Source organism: Pipra filicauda, unplaced genomic scaffold (genome assembly GCF_003945595.2).
Source record: "Pipra filicauda isolate LSUMZ 115617 unplaced genomic scaffold, ASM394559v2 scaffold80_size11013439_pilon, whole genome shotgun sequence".
Lineage (NCBI taxonomy): Eukaryota > Metazoa > Chordata > Aves > Passeriformes > Pipridae > Pipra > Pipra filicauda.
This window is the reverse complement of record NW_024104987.1, coordinates 3,755,586-3,776,353: the sequence shown is the minus strand read 5'-3', so window position 1 is coordinate 3,776,353 and position 20,768 is coordinate 3,755,586. Positions and strand designations below refer to the sequence as shown.

General features: G+C 41.4%; 1 protein-coding gene across 14 annotated transcripts in view; it reads right to left on the bottom strand.

The window, feature by feature from the left end:
• Window positions 1-20,768, bottom strand: part of PECAM1 (platelet and endothelial cell adhesion molecule 1) — a 43,189-nt gene that overhangs the window by 15,203 nt on the left and 7,218 nt on the right. For 6 of the 14 annotated variants that reach the window (XM_039390306.1, XM_039390308.1, XM_039390309.1 and 3 more), the window contains 14 exons: window positions 20,531-20,699; window positions 18,533-18,683; window positions 16,499-16,525; window positions 15,086-15,379; window positions 14,085-14,384; window positions 13,703-13,972; window positions 13,060-13,320; window positions 11,863-12,144; window positions 9,727-10,008; window positions 9,213-9,320; window positions 8,399-8,426; window positions 4,776-4,846; window positions 4,034-4,090; window positions 2,766-2,834 (listed from right to left, as the gene is read on the bottom strand). In XM_039390306.1, coding sequence (XP_039246240.1) covers window positions 2,766-2,834; window positions 4,034-4,090; window positions 4,776-4,846; window positions 8,399-8,426; window positions 9,213-9,320; window positions 9,727-10,008; window positions 11,863-12,144; window positions 13,060-13,320; window positions 13,703-13,972; window positions 14,085-14,384; window positions 15,086-15,379; window positions 16,499-16,525; window positions 18,533-18,572 — 2,089 coding nt within the window. In that variant the 5' untranslated portion in view covers window positions 18,573-18,683; window positions 20,531-20,699. Of the gene's footprint in view, window positions 1-2,765; window positions 2,835-4,033; window positions 4,091-4,775; window positions 4,847-8,398; window positions 8,427-9,212; window positions 9,321-9,726; window positions 10,009-11,862; window positions 12,145-13,059; window positions 13,321-13,702; window positions 13,973-14,084; window positions 14,385-15,085; window positions 15,380-16,498; window positions 16,526-16,668; window positions 18,503-18,532; window positions 18,684-20,530; window positions 20,700-20,768 lie in introns of those variants that run through there. The other 8 variants (XM_039390311.1, XM_039390312.1, XM_039390303.1 and 5 more) reach the window with 7 other exon arrangements.

Genomic DNA, 20,768 nt, shown 5'->3' with positions numbered 1-20,768 from the left:
CTAAATCACCTTTCCATCTATTTGCACAATTAAGCTTTAGAGAAGACAAGCACTATATTTTTGTCAAGCATATAATCTCCATAAGTATTCAATGTAATCATTCCTTAGAATTACCACCTCTTTAAATATCAAATTATCATTCCACTCTGTCTATCCCAAATAAGAGCTGGACTGTGTAGCCCCAGCTCTACCTCCTATTTCTCTTGCCTTTTCACTCCTACTTCAAAAAGCAGGTATCAAGTTATTCCCACATGGAAGTTCTAAAATAAAGCAGTGAAATTTTACTTCTAGCATGTGACAGGACCACTCCCTGCCAGTAACACTGTAATGAACCCTGGTTTTTGATCCTGCAGAAGCACAGTGCATATGAAGTTCTTGGTGCATTAACCTATTCACCATTACACTGTGTTAAAAAGTATTCCAGAAATGACCAGCTAGTGCAGACATGACTGGAAAACCAGGGTGAAACCAGTGGTTTCAAATGTAAGCAATTCTCTACTGACAAAGACAATATATACATCCTTCTACAATAATTTAAACTTGTTTTGAGGTGACATTCAATCGTTCCTGCTTCCCAAAAGTGATATAAAGGCTGGAGTTACAGCTTAGATACTGCAGCATTAATTGCAGTAGTCTTTCACAATACACAAAATATGATTCTCCTGCTCCTGAGATGAACATTAGTACTGACATGGACAACAGTTCCAGGAGGAACAAATGATTGGGAGATAAATTAATTTGAGGCTGGTCCTGAGAGATCAAAGAAATCTGGAGTTCCTCAAAAGGCTGAAGGGATCAGATGCTCTGTGTATCTGCTGGATATGTGTGCCCAGAGAAAAGGTGTGATTTGCTTTGTCTTCATCCAGAAAATAGGAGGAACCAAAAAGGGGTGTAACAGAGGTTTGGAGCAAGGGGATAATCTGAAAGGTCTGTTCCCTAGGAAGGGCTGGTCATACCCACAGACAGACATGAAAGAATATTATGCTTTGAAACAAAACTTTACAATAACACCAACGTAGCAGAAATATCAGTGGCAGTCCCGTGGCCAAATTCTCTCTGTGGGTGTACACGATTATTACAAGGGAATATTAAGAAACTTGGCTTTGTTTCTCTTTTCCCAAGAATAAATCTCATCCTGTTTTCATTGTGATAGGCAGTGCAGAGTTGAAAGGATTAACATGGCTTCATACAGCTCCTTCTATTCAAGCAGCATCCTCGAGATGCTCTCAAAGATTAACACATTAAATACTTGCAGTGCAGTTGCCATTTACATAACCAAAGCATTCATTTGGGAAGCATTTAACTGTGCCCTGGGGCAACAAAGCAAATCGATTAGGGAACTATTATCACATCTCTGTATACCTGAAGCACGGTTCAGTTTTACAGAATCAATCAGTGTTCTGTTAAAATAATCTGATCTCATTTACACGGTATATTAAATATTATTTTGTGGTTTAATAGTGTTCAGTCTACAGAGCACAGATACTATCTTATTACTCAGTCTGATATACAGGAATAGTGTTATATACAAATAATGGGAGCAAAAGTCTACTCTTAGAGATGCTGATCTTGCATTTAACAGGGCTTTTAATTTAAATAATCATGCACCATTGTATCTTCCCATTCTACACCACTGTATTGTGTAGTGCACATTCTAACACAGCTGGAACAACTAATTATTAGCCCTATTCTGAAAGAGTCCAACAACTATGGTTCTTCAGAGCAGAATTTAGCAGAGGTGGATAAATAGCATGCTTAGGACACAAGGAAAACTCTGTGATGAATGATGCCAGGAAGTGAGAGAAAGGAGAGGAGGACTGGCTGTTCGGGGACAGCTTGAAGGGTGAGCACTTTTGCCCAAACATCTGTTTTACCAACTAAACAATCATGTCTTTGGTCCCTGAAATCAGTGACTAGTCCTTCCTACCAGGAAAAAGGAAATTCATGTGTTTCTTCCTCAGTCTGCTTCTCGTTCAGCTGAAGCAAAGAAGCTGGAGCAGAGCATAAACCTGTCTCGTGGGGCTTATTCCCTCCCAGCTACTGGGAATTTTGAGGTTTAACAGCTTTCAACACAAGGCCATGACGGTATCAGAGTTCTCCAGATGACACAGAATGATTGCAGTGTGCATTTGGGTGTTGGGAATAAATTTACTTGGACATTTCTCCTTCAAGGTTGCAGAGACATGTACCTGAGCTGTGGTTACTGTAACCACAGAACTGCAGGGAGGAGGACCAAGTTATTTGGGCATTAATATCCTCATTTCTCTGTTTAAGGGGACACAAAATTCAGGATGGTCTCCAGGCCTCTCCAGACTGAGAGACTAAATCTGTACTGGACTCTCTTCCTTCTCTATCACAAGTGAATCACAGCTTTGACCCTTCAACCAGTTCCTTTATAAAGGAGGAAATTCCACTGCTCTCTGTTCCCTCCATTATCTGGGGCTAACCTCACTTGGCTCTCAGTGAACCTGGGCTCTATGACAGGGATATTCACAGCAGGCTGCCTTCTGCTCAGAGCCACAGCTCCACACAGACCTCCCGTGGGTGGGAATGGGGGGATCCCAGGGGCAGGAGGGCTGCAGGAACAGCACCATGGTTGGCATCATCAGCTGGGTTAAGGAGCCACTGGCAGGAAACTGTCACACACACAAAGCACAACCTGCTCTGACATTCCCAGGTGCCAATATCAGACCAGTGCCAGGAAGGAGCAACATTCCCAGAGCTGCTCCCAAACATAAACCAAAGAGGTTTGGACAGTTTATTACCTCTGTGAGGATCAAGCGTTGATACTTCAACTTCAGTGTACTCCACCTCAGCACTCTCAAGGTCAGGTCCTGCCCCAAAAATATCAAGAAGATGTTTCTTTGTAGGACTGCATGCTTTGTTTGAGCTGTGGGCCTGATCCTGCTGCCACTGGAATTAATGGACAAGTCCTCACTGACTTTGGTAGGTGCAGGATCAGGCCCTACTTACAGATGTGAGTTACTCTGCTAAGAGTTTTAAGGCCAATCCATTCCTAAGGGTCATCCCAATCCAAAGGGCAGTAGATGAGCTAAAGGCAGATTTCTGAAACTGGGGGACGTGCAAATTGCGCCTAAAACTCTTACTTTCAATGTAACACCTTCAAAAGTGTCACAACACAAATGGAACAAGGAATTATCTCAGATTCTCCCATATTCCTCCTCCAGCTCCTCTTTATTTCTCTCCCTGCTCTTACTTTCTCCTTGTTTTCTGTGGCTGTGGCAGGACACTTCCCATTATCTGCTTTCCTCACATTTAAACCCATCTTTAAGTCTTTCCTGGCCTTCCTCATCACCTCTCATTCTCCAAATTTCTGCTTTTCTTTTTTCCTCCTACATTTTCTTCCAAGCTCTCCATAGAACATCTAGAATGCAACTCATCTTCCTCCTCAAGATGCTTCTCTGCCACAATGCCCACAGAAAGCTGGATCTACTAAGGCTGCTGCCTGACGAGTACTGGCTACCTGGATACAACAAACACAAGAAACAGCTGCTGCCTTCTACTCTGGCTTTTTCTTAGGGTGGAGATGGTTTTCCACCAGATTTCTGTAAAAGTTGGAAGAAACCATGACAGTCATCCAGACTGGCATCCTGCAGAACTGACTTGGCAGATTATTTTATTCAGATTTCACAGTTTATTTTTAGATTTAACGCTTAAGTATTTCGAGGTCAACCAAAACGAAGAAAGGACAGAGAAGTAAAAGAAGCAGAAATCTGTAGAAAATATCTAAATATTTGTTATATAGAACTTACAATTTTGAGTCTAAGTTGTATTTTTATACCAATCCAGCACAGCTAATTACACTTCATAATGCAAGTTGGCAAGTGGGTCCTATCAGTGTCATTTTGTGCATAAGAAAAAGAACTGAGCTCAGCAAAGGAAAATCTTCCCCACTATCAAAGAGAAAAAGGAAAGGGCTGGACATATCCAATCCTTGTTGCTACCATTAGAAAACATCATGACTTTCAGTTATAAAATAGTTTAAAAATCTATTGTTTAAGTATGAAATTACCTTTATTCTCATCTGTTGATTTCATGTGATTTTCACTATCTTCAATGTAACCTGATCCTAAAATATTAAAGCCAAAGTTGAGCTGACAAAATGTTTATTGAGGCCAACTAAATAAAGGAGTTACACAGCTGCAATTCCTATTGTCATTATCTGTATTTTTATATGAGACATCCTACTTTTGGTTTCACACCTAAGACATTCAAGTAACACAGGTGGGAAGAATGTGGCTTTTTAAATAATCAGCTAAAAAGCACCCAAGGGGTAATTTTGTTTATGCCCAATACTCTAAACAACATCTCCACCTATTTTGGTAAAGTGGGAATTTTGAGATCCTGGAATGAAATGTGCCCAGTCATGGCAAGTTAACACCTCTGTCCTGTGGCCACATCACAGGACCATGTGCCACAACTCCAATTTTCCTCTCTGCAATAATTTTCTTGCAGCTGTGTCAAACCCAGAAAGTAATTTTCTTTTACCATGATTTCTCCATCTGTAATACTGTCAACTGATTGCCTGGGAGAAGTGTCTGAGCAGAGTTATAAACCAATCTTTGTGTGAGACGTGCTCATAAAAACTGTACAAAGACAAAATGACAGAAGATACTTCGGAGAATGTTATTGGTATCCCTCTGTATTCCCCTAAAAATTGGGCCTTATCCAAACAACAACTATGCAAGTCCAAAACTTTCAAAAAATGATTAATTTACCCAATTTATTAGCAGTCTTACAGCAAAATGTCCTACCTGAATAATAGTCTCCATCATTGGGCTGTCTTGCCAGTTTTTCACTTGTCAAGTTTGCAGCCAAGGCTGAACTGAAAAACAAACCAATAAAAGTTGATGTAATTATCCCAAATCAGTCAATAACATGATTCTGTGCAAAGATCAGTCACTATCTATGCTGACTGCCATGTATTTTTAACTACTGAAGCTAATGAAAATTTGCCTTTGTCTTTAAGAGAAGCACCAACCAAATTTAAGGCAAAAAATGTTCCCTATTGCATTATTCTTCTTTAAACCTCTGTATTTTCAATCCATTCCATGTCTAAATGCATTCCAACACAGGCCTGACATTCTCCTTTTTCACTTAGCTGGCCTTTTTTTCTATTTTTAGAGTATTTCCTCATCCTGTTGTTGTGTAAGCAGGTGGTACATGAAGCAGAACCATCTATTGTCTGCAGGTGTGTGCCATAATGAACTGCACTCATATGGAGGAAGGCCTTTAAACAGAAATACTTCATCATTATCATAACGGGTCGTGGTTTAATCCCAGATGGCAGCTCAGTATCACACCTCACTCCACTCCCCTGCCTGTGGGATGGGGAGGAGGACTGGAAAAAGGTAAAACCCATGGGCTGAGATAAGAACAGTTTAATAACTGAAATAAAGTTAATAATAATAATAGCAATGAAAAGGACAGAGAGAGAGAGGAATAAAACCCAAGAAAAACAAGTGATGCCCAGCCAGTCCCCGAGCAGCGACAGCACCGCCCGGGTGCGTCGTTGTCACAGGGCTCAGCACCTGCTGTCCTTCAACCTTCAGCAGCCCCACAACAGGAGGGTCCTCTGAGACACAGGACAGGGGAGGTACTTCATTTCCTCTGTCTCCAAGGCTGCTGTACTGAAAGCCCACCACTCCACCACATAAGAGTCTATGGCTCCTTGAAATCCCCTCTCCCGAGACAGTTAAAGCCCCTGGAGCCTCTGGGCTACTCAAATGGGAGCTTTCTGCCACACGTTCCCAGTCAGGCTGATTTCAGCCCCCAGTACAGTCTGTTGGGATCCCTCTCCAGAAATACAACTGGGTTCTGCCCCTGGACAGCCTGATGGCATCAGGGCACACACTGTGCACCAGTACCTGCTAGAGCCTTATACTCCCGGGGGGCTGATGTTCCAGGCATCTGATCCACACGCTCCAGTAAACAAGGCTGTCCCTCTTCTCCACCTGGTGGAGGCAGAGCCCCTCTAGTCCTGGTCATAGGATTATCCATTTGCTTCTTGTAAAAACGGGTTAGAATTCCCTTCCATAGAGTCAGGAGTAAGATCCTTCCACTCTGAGGAACTGCCCATTGCAGACCAGAGCAGCAACTTCCCTGGAAGAGCCCCCTTTGTGATTTTCCCTTGCAATCCATGTACCCTCTAGGGTCCCAGGTAGAATTTCCATCCCACTTCCTCAAGTCCTCTCTGGGGTCCTCACAGGTAAAACCACAGGGTCCCCTGTGGTGTGAACCCTCTGCATTCTCTCTCTGGAGCAAAAGGACACTTACTGTTAATAGCTGAAATACTGGCCTGTGCATGTGGGAGTAGAATCTACCCGCTTTGAGTTGCTCAACCAGCTTCTCCACAGCAGAGACAAGGGAGGAAGAGAGATTTTCTCTGTGCTGCTGGGTTGGTGAAGCCACTTCATCCACCAGTGGTGCCTCTTTGTCTCTCCAGGCCATCACTGCCAGTGAGTTGGTGTATGACAATGGTGCTCTCTGGACAAGTTTCTGACACATGGTTTGTGCACATCAGACTTCACCTGGATCTCTGAGTAACCCTGTGTTGTTTGGGTCACAATAAATTATCTGTAATTCCCTCAGGTACTGGGTACCTCTCTCCATCATGGTCCACTTGCCTGGGTGACACAGAACATCTTCCTTGAAGGGATACCTTTCCTTCACACTTGACAAGAGTTGCCTCCAGAGGCTGAGGACTTGTGTTGCTCTTCCAATCACCTCGTCAGTGCACCTTTCCCTAGAAAATGATCCCAGCTGCTTGGCTTCCCTACCCTCTAATTCCACACCATTATCCCTAACAGTTCCATTATCCCAGCATCAGAGCAGCCAGGGAATAATGTGCTCACCTGGATGACGGTTGAAATCTTTCTGCATATCCCACAGCTCACTCAGAGATATGGATTGAGGGATTGCTTCTTGTTCTGCCTCTTCTTCCTGTTCCTTGGTTCGTCCTCCTTTATTAAACAAGCTGTCTTTCCTGCCCATTTCTCCTTGGGAATAGGGGCAACTGGCACACACAGGGGTTGGTCCTCTGATTCAGCTGCATCACCCATCAGTGGGTGAGTACTCACAGGCTTTGAGTAGCCAGGGGCTGAGTAGCCACAGTGTCTGTCGTGGCCACTATGATTGTTGTGGGAGTTGGAGCAGCCCAGTGCCTGTCACAGGGGTTGGAGTAGCTGCAAATAATTGCTTAACCCTAAACAGACCTGAACCACATGCTGGTTCCTACCAATAGGACCACACTGGTTCCAACACCCCAAGTCGATTCAAAATCTTCACAATTCTCAAATGCTTTTGTAATTAGCCTGGAGAAGAAAGGGAAGCTGTGGGAAGCTGTGTCCACAGACTGGCTCTCCGAGGAGAAAGGGAAAAGTGTAATTATGGATAATTCCCAATAGGTGTCTCCCCAGCACACAGGTGACGGTGGCGCTGAGGACACGATCAGGTGAGTGATGACCAGCGATTCCATGGTATCATAAATTAGTGTTACAAAGCAGAACGAAACAATAACCTCAGCCCAGGCCCCAATGGCAAGAAACACAACAGGGAGTACAGTGTTCCCTGTAAGTGCAAGTGAGGTGTTCGGATACAGCTCCGAGAACAAGCACAACTCTAAGAGCAAATAAATCAACATCATGGTAACTGGCTATTAAACTCTGATGAATGCTTGTAACAAATTTGTTTCAACGTGCACTGGTCAGATCTGGTTTTAACTCTGAGTCCCACTCTGGACTTCAAAAAGGACTGTCATGGTTTAACCCCAGCTGGCAACTAAGCACCACACAGCACCTCACTGGCAGCTAAGCACCACACAACACCTCACTCATTCTGCCCCAACCCACCCCACCCCCAGTGGGATGGGGAAGAGGACTGGAAAAAGGTAAAACCCATGGGTTGAGATAAGAACAGTTTAATGATTGAAATAAAGTAAAATATAATAATAACAACAACAATATCCACAATAATAATAAAGGAAGAGAGAGAGGAATAAAACGCAAGAGAAACAAGTGATGCCCACTACAATTGCTGACCACCCTGTGCCCGATGCCCAGCCCACCCTCCAGCACTGATCAGTGTCTCCCAGACAATTCCCCCCAGTTTCTACACTGGCCATGATGCTCTATGGTGTGGAATGTCCCTTTGGCCAGTTTGGGTCAACAGTCCTGGCCATGCTCCCTCCTGGCTGCTTGTGCACCTGCTCATGGGCAGAGCATGGGAAACTGAAACGTCCTTGGGTTAAAGTAAGCACTAGCAACTAAAACATCAGTGTTATCAACATTATTCTCACAGTAAATCCAAAACTCAGCACTGTACCAGCTACTAAGAAGAAAATTATCCCAGCCGAAACCAAGACAGTAAGACATCTTACCCAGACATCTCCATGGATGGTCCTTTAGCTTGACAGAGGAAAAAAAAAAGGCATCTATTAGTAGATTGCACAAGTAAAGAATTTAAAAGTAAAGATCAAAACAAAAATATAGCAATTATTTACTCATGTGTGAATAATTTCTCCTGGCGATCACAAAATTAACTACCTCACACATTATGTCCTGTTTATCTCCAAGGTCCCTTCAATGTCTCCTTCAGAGAACCTAAGATCCTAAACCCCAGATTTTACCTTGGCCAATTTAAGCAGTCTGGGACATCCAGATGCTTCAAATTTTCCCAAATAATTTGCAATGTACTGCATATCACAGGATAAACCAGATTTACTTGTATTCTGAAAGAACAGGATCTGAAAAAATATCTTAAAAGTTAAATCCCTAAACAAAATCATATTACAGTGTGGGAAGGAAAAAGAAACAATCCCACAACCTAATAATCTAAATTTATTTCATAAGGACTAGAGAGGCACCTCAATTACACCTGAGCTGGGACTCCAAATCAAATTGTTATAGCTCTATGAGGGATCAAAAACCTCCTCAGGCCCTGTCTGCCTCTTCATTGCACAGGGCTGAATTCCAGACCTAGGACTGCATCTGCCCAATATACTTGGAAAGCCTCAGCACATTTGCAGCTTAGTTTGGGTCACCTGGCATTTCTAAGCAGATTTTTAGGTTTTTTTTAAATTATGTTCAGTCATCTCTGAAGCCTCACCCCTGCAACCCTTTGCTTCTGACACAAATGCAGGTTTAACTGGAAAACATTTGTCGCCAAACAAAGAGAAGGGAACCATTCCTTACCCTTTTTCTTCTTACGCAAAAACCACCACAAGGCGAGTGCTCCCGCTCCTGCAATGGTTATCAGGACCAATGCAGCAACGACTCCTTTCTTCCAAGCTGCCAAGATGACTGGAAATAAGAAAAACATGTTTAAGAGAGTATTTACTGTGATAGGCCAACACTACCAAATTCTGCAGTTCCTGACCTTTCATTTTACTACAAATCAGCCTTCTTACACCCCAGGGAAGAACTCTGAGGGGTCTTGCATGCAAAGTTCACTAGTGAGCCTCTCCTTTGTGACCAAAACCTCAGCACAACAACAGGTTGGTTTCAGTTTGCATCTGGCTCCTTTGGCTTTTGAGCATCCCCTAAACTTTTCTCTGTAAGTTGGACAATCTCTGTTTATAAAGGGACCTCTCTGTTCAACTTCTGACAGTGGTGGAACAAAAGCAAATAAGGGAGTTACACTTAGGAACATCCCAAATGAGATGACCTCACCTATCATGAGGACACGGTGGGCAGTTCAATGACTCACCACTGATGGTTATGGGCTGGCTCCTCACGTCCACGTTGGCTCGGTTCGAGGCCACGCAATAATATGTCCCCGTGTCCTGCCTCTTCATTGTTTCCTTGTGCCACATGGCTCTGTCTCTATGTTCAATTTTTTCAAACAGAAGAACCTCATTATCAGTTTTTTTAAAAAACCTGAACAGGATTGGCAAAGACCCTTCTTTCACAGAGCAGAGAAAAGCAATCTCACTGCCATCTTCCACTTCTCCATATGGAACACTGCCCAAGCTGGCATCTCTGACTGGCACTACAGAGGAAGGCAGAAAGAAAGCAAATATTAGCACTATTTGGAATAACTTTGATGCTAAAATATTGTGCTGTAGAAATGCTTGATTTAATGCTTAGTTAAACAGAGACTGAATGCACAGTATTAATCTTCCCAAACACTCTCTGAAAGACATCATCCTCTAGTAAATATTTTTATACACCCAGAAATAGAGAGGGCATGACAAAGAAACAAAGCAGACACAGGAGGAAATTATATCCATTCCACAGAGGTCAGTCAGCCACTTTCCTTAAAATCCTTTGGATGCCACTCCAGCCCCAGCCTACAAATTATTTCATTTCCAGAAATAATACACTCAGTTGTTCCATAGTGTAAATAATGATGGTCCAGTTTATGTAGCTATGTTTTCATAGTTATCTAGAGCTGTGTTATTTTATGCTGTGTGGTAACTGTACTCTTGTACCCTTTAATATACAACAGTCGGTATCAGCAGATAATGGATCGAGTTCTCCAAGGGCATAAGCCAGTCCCAAATTCCAATGGTTACAGAATATGGCAAACACAAAAGCGAGGGAAGTTAGTTTGCATTTGCACAAATTGTAAGAATATGCATACACAAAATACAGTTTTTAGGTTTGCTAGTTTACAAATTAAGTATTTTAGCATATACAAAAACAGTGTAGGAGCAGATGAGCATCAGCCCTTGTAACTACATGGGGAAAAAACGGACACATATTCTGTGATTCAAGGCTTGTAGAATGTCAGCAGCTTTGCAAAATGTTTGGCATATGAAGCATCTGCTTTGCTAAAATCCCTACAGAACATTTCTCTGAAAATATTGTAAATGTGTTTGGGGCAGTGTCATGGATAACACAAGGCAGATGTAAAGAAGGAATCATTAAGGCAACACTGGTACAGAAGCAGAAGGAGAAACCAGATATGATATGAAAAGATGCTGATCATGAAAGTTCTTTTTGTATTAGGGAGCAGATTTAGATATAAGACATGGATGGGTTCCTGTGACTGAGCCTATGACAGAGAGGATTGCTCTGGAAAACATAAGTGCTTCTTCAGACAGAAAGGACAGAATACAGAGAATTCAAAGCCACCACCTCAGCAGTGGTAGACTGTGGAAGATTGGTTCACCAGGCACTAAAACATGACTATTCAGAACTTCCAAACAGTGCCACAATAAATCCTGAACCGCAGCTCTAACAGCTGGGATACACTAGTTCCAGCAGAGAAATACCCGCTTGTCAATGGATTAAGATTATGCTTTGTGTTTGTATATTTGTATCTTGTTATTTCAAACCATCTTGACTTTAAATCTCCCTGGATAAACCTCTTTAGAGCTTTTATCACTCAGCTTCTCTCTAGAGTTAGTTAATGGTGGAACTGGCGAACTTAAGGTGAGTCTGGGTGAGTGCAAGTACTGTATTAAAAGCCCTTTTTGGGAGCTCAGTGAACAGGGAGCACATCCTTCACTGTGCAATAATCCAACTGACTCAGAATAAGCCCAACAATTCTGGATGTATCTGCTCAAATCATACACAACTGAATGTCAAAACTCAGAGGGAAACAGCCTATTAACCACAAGTTTATCTTTTGAACACCAACACAATTTGGGTTCAAGCCAGGACACAAAACTGAAAACTCCTTGGTAGAGAGAAATTACCTCTTCTTTTTGAAAGGTCAAGTATAGACCTGCTCTGGTCCTGAACTACTTACTGTGCTGTGACCAGCAACCATTTTAATTCAAGTGAGCAAAAAATCTGTAAACATTTCACATCCATTTTGCTTAGTCCATCATTTGCTGCTGAAGTTTCAAAACTCTAAACATGACATCAGACAAGAAGAAGAATTGAACAGACTTACCTACTACTGTGACGTTCAGGATATCGCTGGTTTTCACACCACTGGAGTGATTATTTCTGGCATCACATCTGTATCCTCTTTGGTCATTTAGTCTGATATTTTCATCCAAGAAAGTAGCATATGTGTCATTAATGACTATTTTCTCGACATCATCTCCTTTGTAGAACCTGAAGGTTTTTGGTGGTGTTCCCATCACTGAGTGGCAGATCAACTGCAGAGGCTTCCCCAGCACCACCTCCGGCAAACCGCCGGCGACGGAAAGAGTTGGCTTGGAGACTGGAGCTAAAAGGGGAATAAAAGAAAAAAACTGTTGAAAATTGCACTGCATAAGGCCAAAAGACACGATATTATTTTATAGAAAGTGTTTAAATGCACGATATTTATCTAGTTTGCACACGCTAGTTTGGGAAGCTCTTCCTCGTCGATAGAATAGAAATGGGGGGACTTGACCAAATCAATAATGTAGGTAGTAGAACATGTGACTTTGAATCAAATAGCATGCAGGGGGAATATGAAGGAAAACAAAGGCTGAGTGACACAGCTGTGGATCATCCAAACTCCAGAACTAATTCTGACCCAAGGACTAAGTGTCACATTGCATGTATGACCTGAGATGGATCGTGCAGCACCTAATTAGGGCCCTCTGTTCCACAGGGAGTCACAACCCAGTTAATCCCCTTCACAGACTGGAGAACCACCTGAGATTGTTCCATAAGAGGGAAGGGAACTAGAGTGCTAATAATCAGCTTTTCTGGAGCAGAGCTAACCAGATGACCTCTGGTTCTCCTGGTTTCTGCCTGCAGAGTCAGGGAGAGGGATCCAAGGCAGACACTGTCAGAGTTTCAGGTCAAATGGATGAGTGAAAGATTTGCACAACAGTTCTGGCTCCTGCAAATGGTAATGAATGAATTTATCTGGCACCCAGCAGAACCAAGGGAGCAGCAGGAAGCCATGCCAACTCCCTTCTCCCAGGGCCAGCCCTGGAAAAGTCTGACTTGATTAGATCATGACACACCAAATCCTCTACAGCTGAAGATGACAAGCGCATCTCACAGAAATTAATATTGCAAGAACTAAGAGACACCCTGCTAGTTCATGGACTAGAGGCCGATTCTGTAAACAGATGTGCTTATTTATTAGCTTCTGGTTTAGATCCCCCCCCATCTCATTGGGTTCTAAGCCTCTGTATCAACTCACCATAAACATTTATCCTTACAGGTTTGCTCTCCTTGACTATTCCTTTTACTTCAGCTTTACAGGTATAAGATCCAGTATCATTCACATTAACTCTCATTTTTAAGGTTTGAGAATTTTTCAGTGGGATGTCTCCATTGGCGTTTTTCCGTATGATAGAGAAGTTAGCTTTCTGAAAACCATTAATGCTGCAATTCAAAATTAATTCTTTATTCTTATCCAGCTTAGTCATAGAAGCAACCAGTGTTGGCTTGGGAAATAACTCTGCAAGATAAAAAGAGAACTAATTCATTCCAATTGAGCCTGAAAGAACAGGACTGCTTATCTCGACATATACAGAATGAAGGACATACTGAAAGTTTATAATCTGGGAATGAAAAAACCATGTTATTTTAATATTATTATATTTTCAGGGAAAACAGAAACTCAGCAACCACTTGAAACCACTTTTCATGTGTTATTTGAGGACATTATTTTAGTTGGGGAGTATTGGTAGGAAAAAATCAGAATCTAAAATCCAAATAGCCTTTAACTTAGAGAAAATTTACACTTAGATCTGGAGGTTACACTTGGATCTTGAGTTCTACCAAATTTTAATTTAAATACCAATACACTGAGTAAAATCTAAGATGAACAGAGGTTTTACCTGACACGACAACATTCAGTTTGGTGGTTTTAGATGCTCCCCCTTGCTCCACCTTACACAGGTATTCACCACTGTCCTCTAGAGTAGCTACTGTGGAGTATCTCAGAAGTTTCTTATCTTGTACACTGTTCAGTATTGATTTGTTTTTCTGGAGGATGATTTCAATGTCATGCATTCGAACTACTACAGTTGAGCATTCAAATTGTATTTGGTCTCCTTCTGTAACATTACTTGAGGGCACGGTGGTCAGAGTGGGCTTTATAAATGGTTCTGCAAGAGAATACATATCAACATGCAGATAAACATATATAACTATAAATACATGGCCCAATTTTAACTGTAGCAAGCAAACAAATGTCAAAAGAAAAATCAAGCAACTCACCCCTGACTGTAACGAGGGTTTTGTTGCTGTGTGCTGAGTCTTCCCATTCAAGTTTTACATTTCTCCTACCAAAACAATCAAATTGTAAAATATTATCTCCTTCTTCAACAGAAACCTCCAGTACAGAAAAATTTGTGTAAGGTTCAGGTACACATGTTTCTCTAGGCGTTGAATTCGTCTTTATCTTTCGGAAACAGAACTGTAAAGGAGGTTCTTCTTCAGGCAGCTCACAACGTAACTTCACAACTTCACCCTCCAAAACATCTCTTTTGTCAGCAGTCAGGGTTGGCTTGGTCATTCCTTACACCAGAAAGCAAGAAAAGAAATAGAACATTGCATAATCCTGAAAGAAACACTATCCCTGAAGACTGTGGTAATGATTTATGCTAATTAACAGATGCAAATACTTTGCAAGAACCAAGCTTTTGAAGACCACCCAGTACCTACTTAATGCTGAACAAATTCTTTCCAAATTGCTTTTCCAAGGGGAAAAATGTCACTTGCAGTCAAGAACACAAGGCTAGAAAGAGTATGGATGGAGGTAGCCCTTGTTCTCATCAGAAATGAAAGAATAAGACTGACACAACACTGTCTGCAAAAGCAGCCCAGAGCTGACACTCCTTTGGCAGTGGCTGTCACAGGCTGAGCATCTCGGTACCTTATTTCCAGCATTTCCAGGAATCTACCCACCCTCCATCAAGTTTATGGGAACAGGCACAAGCTTTCACAACTAATACTTCCCCTAGTCTAGGGAACAGAGGCTCAGGACAGCGGGGAAGGTGGCACAGAGGGCACAGACTGTTCCTGACTGTCACTGATGTCGCCCTGAGATCACAAGTTCATTTCCGTGCCTGAGCATGAGGGTTTGGTACTAAACTCTGGTGAAGTACTGTGAGGCCAATGGATAAAAATCACTTTGCAAGATATCCTACTGAGCACTGACTATTATTACTTCCCCTGGAAGGTTGGGGGGTTTTTGCCATGTTTGAAAGAGCACTCACCTGTTACCCAAACGTGGACGGGGTCACTCGATCCTGTCTTTTTATCTGCTTTCACAGTACACTGATAGTCTCCTGTGTCTGAAGATTTGGCCACAGGTACTTCATACCGTGCATCTCCTGTGTCTGACACAGTCATAAACACGAGCCTGCGGTCCTTAAAAATCGTAAAATTATACTTCAGCTGGAAATCAGCACTTTTGCTGATATCAGCGTGGCAGATAATTGACATGGGAGCTCCATTCCTCACTTTGAAAGATGGCTCAACCTTGATTTCAACTGTGTTGAAAGTAAAAACTGGATAGAGAAAAAAAAATCTTATTTATTTTCAGTTAGTCCAACATAATACTGTTATCTCAAGTTGCTATACTTTAATCCCAAGAAGTAATTACAAAATTTACATTTTATTTGATAGGAATATTGTAATTTAAATACAAAGTAATTTATATACAAAAATAATAAACACATTTAGAAACAAAGTTCATAATAGTACTTATATATACGTGTATATATGTTTAGAAATATATTCTGTGTTTATAACCACAGCAATGATAAATAATTTGTAGCTTACATGTGGTAACTGTTAGAATCCTGGTATACTTAATATTTTTATTCACACGGATGGAGGAAAAAGTATAGAGAAAGATCTATCAGTTCATTGATTTTTCCCTTCCTTTAGAACTTTTTTGGGTTATGCCCATTTTGGTCAAGATTTGTATTAGAAATTTGCTATTAGAAGGAAAACTTCCCTGCATCTAAAGAAGCCCCTTGCCCTGTACATTTACCAGATATTTATAATGTGTCCTTGCTAGAGAGAGTTTTGGGCATAAAACCAGTGCAAAAATTGTAATTTTTTTTTTTGCATGTGAATAAACCACATGACAACAAGAAGCAAACCTTTGTCCCTGGTGATGGAAAAAAGGAAACATGAGGAGTGTACGTGCTGGGAGTCACAGGATGAAAAGGTAAAAAGTTCCTTTAGAACACGAGTTCTGAACTCTGCTCAGTTGACCAATTCCTTTGCATGAGCAGGAAAAAGTGCCCTTAATTCATATGCTATAATTTTATCCTCCCTCCTTGCTTGTGGGCATGAGAGGCTTTTCTAAATACTAAAACAAAATGCTAATTTTCTCTCCCACCTTTTTTATGCCTCTGGAAAGCAAATTACTCTAGGAAAGATTTCACCAAAACATTTATTAAGATATGAGCAGCACATCTCTCATTTAAACACTGTATCAAGAAACAGCACCAAGCAATACCTTTTCTTTTCATGTGGCCAAATTTCATACTGAGATATCGTACAGCAAATCCAAATAAACTCTGTTACAAATGCACACCAGCAACCAAGAAATTAGTTAAATTAGTTATTTTAAATTTGTATGTGAAAAAAACCCCACCAAAATTATAATTCCCTACCTTTATCCTGAGTGTAGAGTTCTGAACCTGGGGAAAAAAAAAGAAATGTTATTTTCAAAGCTTGCAGATTGAGAGACAGCAACGTGAAACTTAAAAAGCCTCCCCAAACCCCCACCCCAGACAAACCAAAACCACAAGTACCCACCAAGAGACTTAGTTATCAAACTTACACTGCAAGAAAATCACCAGAAGAGCAAGATACATCTCGTTCCTGAAGAACAGACACTTAACCCCAAAATCAAACAATATTCATTATCAGAGGTGATGTCTCCAGGTACCAAAACCACGTTATGGTCTTTTTTTTCCGTTGGCTCTTTATGGGAACCGATAAAAATTTGCCATGAAAATTTGTAAGTTATCCCAGATCTTCCACAGAAACTGGCTGGATCAAGTAATCGTTCCCATTACTGGAAACTGGAAACGGCAAACAATGAGAATCTATCTGCTGCTCCCAGGCAGATTACTGCTCAGGAAGTGACTGGACTTTTCCTGAGGGCGCCACCAAATGCATTTGCTTTGTTTAATTTCTTAAGGTGTATTAAAAAAACAAGAAGTTCCAATGACATTTATCCTGCAGTTCCTGTCAATATGGGTATTTTTAAGTCACGATTAACCATTTAGGAACACAAATCACCTTTGCTATTTGAACTCAGCAGATTCTTGAGCAAATATTTCCCTTCGTGCTCACAAGGTGAACAGATGTACATAATTACCCATTTTTCCCTTTTACATCCATTTCTAGGTGTCCCATCTTTGCTGTGGCTGTGGGGTGCACAATAAATTTGAATTATCTCAGAAACCAGAGCTACTGTTGTGTGAGACCAGAATATGGACAGGCAGATCTCTCATATCACCATCAGATATCAGAAACATGGATCTACCCCAGATTTTATGTAGTTAGGACAGTGCAAAGCCTGCAAAAGCATAAACCTTACACCCCACAAGAAAAAGAACTGGCTGGAGTTTCAATTCTCAGCAAAAATCTGCAGCAGCACTGGCACAATCTGAAATACAGCACACTTCTCTGTTGCTCAGGATATTCCTTTCTCACTGTATCAGCCCACTTTTAAGTCAGACTTAAGCCATTCCCATCCTGAACACTGACTCAGCTTGACAAAGTGAGTTGAAATCATGCCCTTCAAAAAGTGTTTCTTGAGTTGTGTGTCCCAGAACTCCCCAAGCAGTGATTTAGTAATTCTTGAAAATTCAGTGTTCAGCTCTTAATCTCTTTCTCTCCTTTGTAGACAGAGTCAATGCTTTCCTTTAATTCCAAGCTTGTTAAAACACTGTGTAAAACAACGCTAAATATGTTCACAGAAGTCTTTAAAACAGATAGACAGTTCTCATGAGCTTCACTTATATGAAATCCTTTTCTTTTTCTCCTGGGGGTCAATGAAAACTGTATTTTTCCCCCAAAAAAATCAATATTTTAAAGCTATAAGTGTACTTCAATGCTTGTATTACACATAGAAGAATGGCATTTTGCAAAGGGAAACAGAAGGAAAACACTCATCTGTTTAACAATGCATCGGTCATGAACAAGCACCTCTCTGGCTGTTTTACAGAATGGCACAATAGCCACAGCAATTAATGACTAAAGACTAAGCCGTTAACTACCAACAGTGTTTGTTCTGCTTAGTCCAGGCTCTTGGAAACACACCACCAACAAAGGATTGGGGGTTTGGCCGGTGGCCAACAATGGTCTCCAGGGACAGGTAAAGGAAAAGGGCAGGAGGACACATGGCAGGTGGAGAACAAAGGTAGATCAACTTTTGCTATTGGTAACAAAAAAATAGGAAGGAAGGAGATTTTCCCCTTCCCCCCTTTCCCCAGAAAAGAATTTAGCACAACATAAAAAGCTCAGCAAAACCACACCAGTCTTTCCCACGAGGGACAAAGGTTTCTCTGAGCCCCAGCAAGGGAAGGAGAGAGTGAGTGTGAGACAAGTTCAGAGCCAGGCTGGTTTCAGACTCGGGTGGAAGGCCAGCTTTGAGGATGAACTAGCTCAGGAGTAAGGTTTAATGGTGCCAAAACCTGAGGCTGTTGGGAGATGTCGTTCCCAAGAGAAGTACATTCCAGAAGATCTTACAGGCTGATTACACTGTCACATTCCTGCCCAGCCTCGACATTGTCGTGGAGAGGAAAATCCCGCTGGTGTTGACCAAAATCCAAGAAGTAAATTCAGCTGCAGGAATTCAAGCCAAAAGAACATGAAACTTGGGGAAAAAACAATGCAAACACAAAAGAACGGCTTGAGACCATCTTCCCTGGTTAAACTGGAAATCACATTGACCTAAAGAATTTAAACTTCAAAGCACCTGTGCCAGTAATACAGTTGCAGATTTTCCTGACAGCCAGCTTATTGTAATCTCTCCAGATATGTATTTCTGAGTTACATGAGATCAAATTTATTCTAATATACATCATATACAGAACTCTATTCAATCCCTATCTCTATTTATGGGAAAAGTAGGATTGACCTCCAAAATGCAACACACCTCCTGAAGCAGACAGAATAAATCATTATAATCTGACCGAATGCCCTTTGAAACCCATGGGAATCACCACATTTCATCTACTGCCAATGAATTGGGCCCTTAAACATTAAAAACCTCCTCTGGGAATTCTCTGTTTCTGCTGGCTGGATCCCCTGCTGCTTGCTTACATCTGACATTTCTTAAGAGCCCTCAGCTCTGGCATCTGAACTGAGTTCTGCTGAAAATGAGGCAAAGCCTATTTTGCTAACTAAGGGAAAAATGCTGAATAAGATTTTCAAACTTTTCCCTCTGCAAATACAGTGTTTTCAGGCAATCCCTTATGACAGGAAAGGGAGCTCGGAGTTCCCAGCCCATTCCAGCTGTTTGTTTCCATGTGCTCTCCGGGCTGGCGTGACAGCAAAGAGCAGCCACGGTGCTGGTGCTCAGCACTGACATCTCACTTCCTCACACAGCACACACCGAGTCCAGCCAATTCTGGGGCCTCTCAACTCTGCCTCCTGCTCTCAAATGCCTGTTCCTGAGGGCAGTTTCACTTTCTTCAGAAAAGAATTTCTATCTCACCAATAAAAACTTTTCTGGGGTCAGAAATCTTATCCCCTATACATAATTTCTTGTATAAGTTCACTGATTTTAAAAATAGTTAATTGCTACAGAGGTGTATCTACAAATGTTTGGGGTTTTTTCTACATTTTATTTTAAAATTTAGAAAAATTCAGAGGTCTGGGTCCGTCTATACTGAAGTCAACACAAGTTTTCCAGTAACTAAATCAAGACCAAAAAAGCAGCTCTGATTTCTAATCCTCCAATTCCTGACACAGATAATCATTAAATTGATTTCTTGTAGCTGTGAGCTGTTTTGCTCAATTCTAAATTCCTGTTTCAGTATACTCATAGATAATAGAACTATGACAAACATTGCTGTTTACACAAGTCTGGACAAACCCCTGGTGAACTGTGAATGAAACAAGTTCTTTCTACATATATTTGCAGGGCATACTGTTCTGTCTTGAATGTGGGACACTTGCATCGTTAGTCTTTTTTTTTTAAAGTGTCTCCTTATACCTCCCCAGAGAAGAATTAAAAATTATTTTTCCTCCATGGATTTGAATATTTACAGAGTACATGAAAGAAATTAACCCTGCCTTTTTTTCCAGGAGTCTGGAAGTTCTACAATTTACAGAAACTCTGGATTGCCAGTTTGTGCATCTGGGAATAAATTGCATTTCACAATGGCACCATCTGCTGGGAGATGAGCACGGCAGTGAAGTGCAATTAAACATGTGATTACTGGTATCCAACACCTCCTCCAAATGGCAACATAAATTAAACCTGGAAAAGCAACTGAAGGAACCAGGGAGTTGATAATGACAGAATGTCACTGAGGCTTTCACATTGGAATTTTTCTTTTTAATACAACAGGAGCTAATTATTGCTATTTGGTTTTATGCTTCCTTACTGATACGGTGCAACATTGAGAAGAACACTGGAAATCTAACCTTGACTTGTATTTCATGTAACACAAACCTCCACGTACCTCATCAGTTGGATAAAAGGAGAGAAATTCCTTCTTTCAAAATCAATTTATGATTCCATTATTTTTGTGGCCTGTGATACCACCTTGACCTTTCCTTGTGCCAGCAGCTTGTGAGTGACTCAGCTCCTCGAGGGCATTTTTACCCGCTGTCCACTCCTGCTGTCCACTCCTGCATTAACAAATTCCTCCGTTTAGAAACACACAACACAGCCTGTGTCACTGTCACACACTGCCCTTC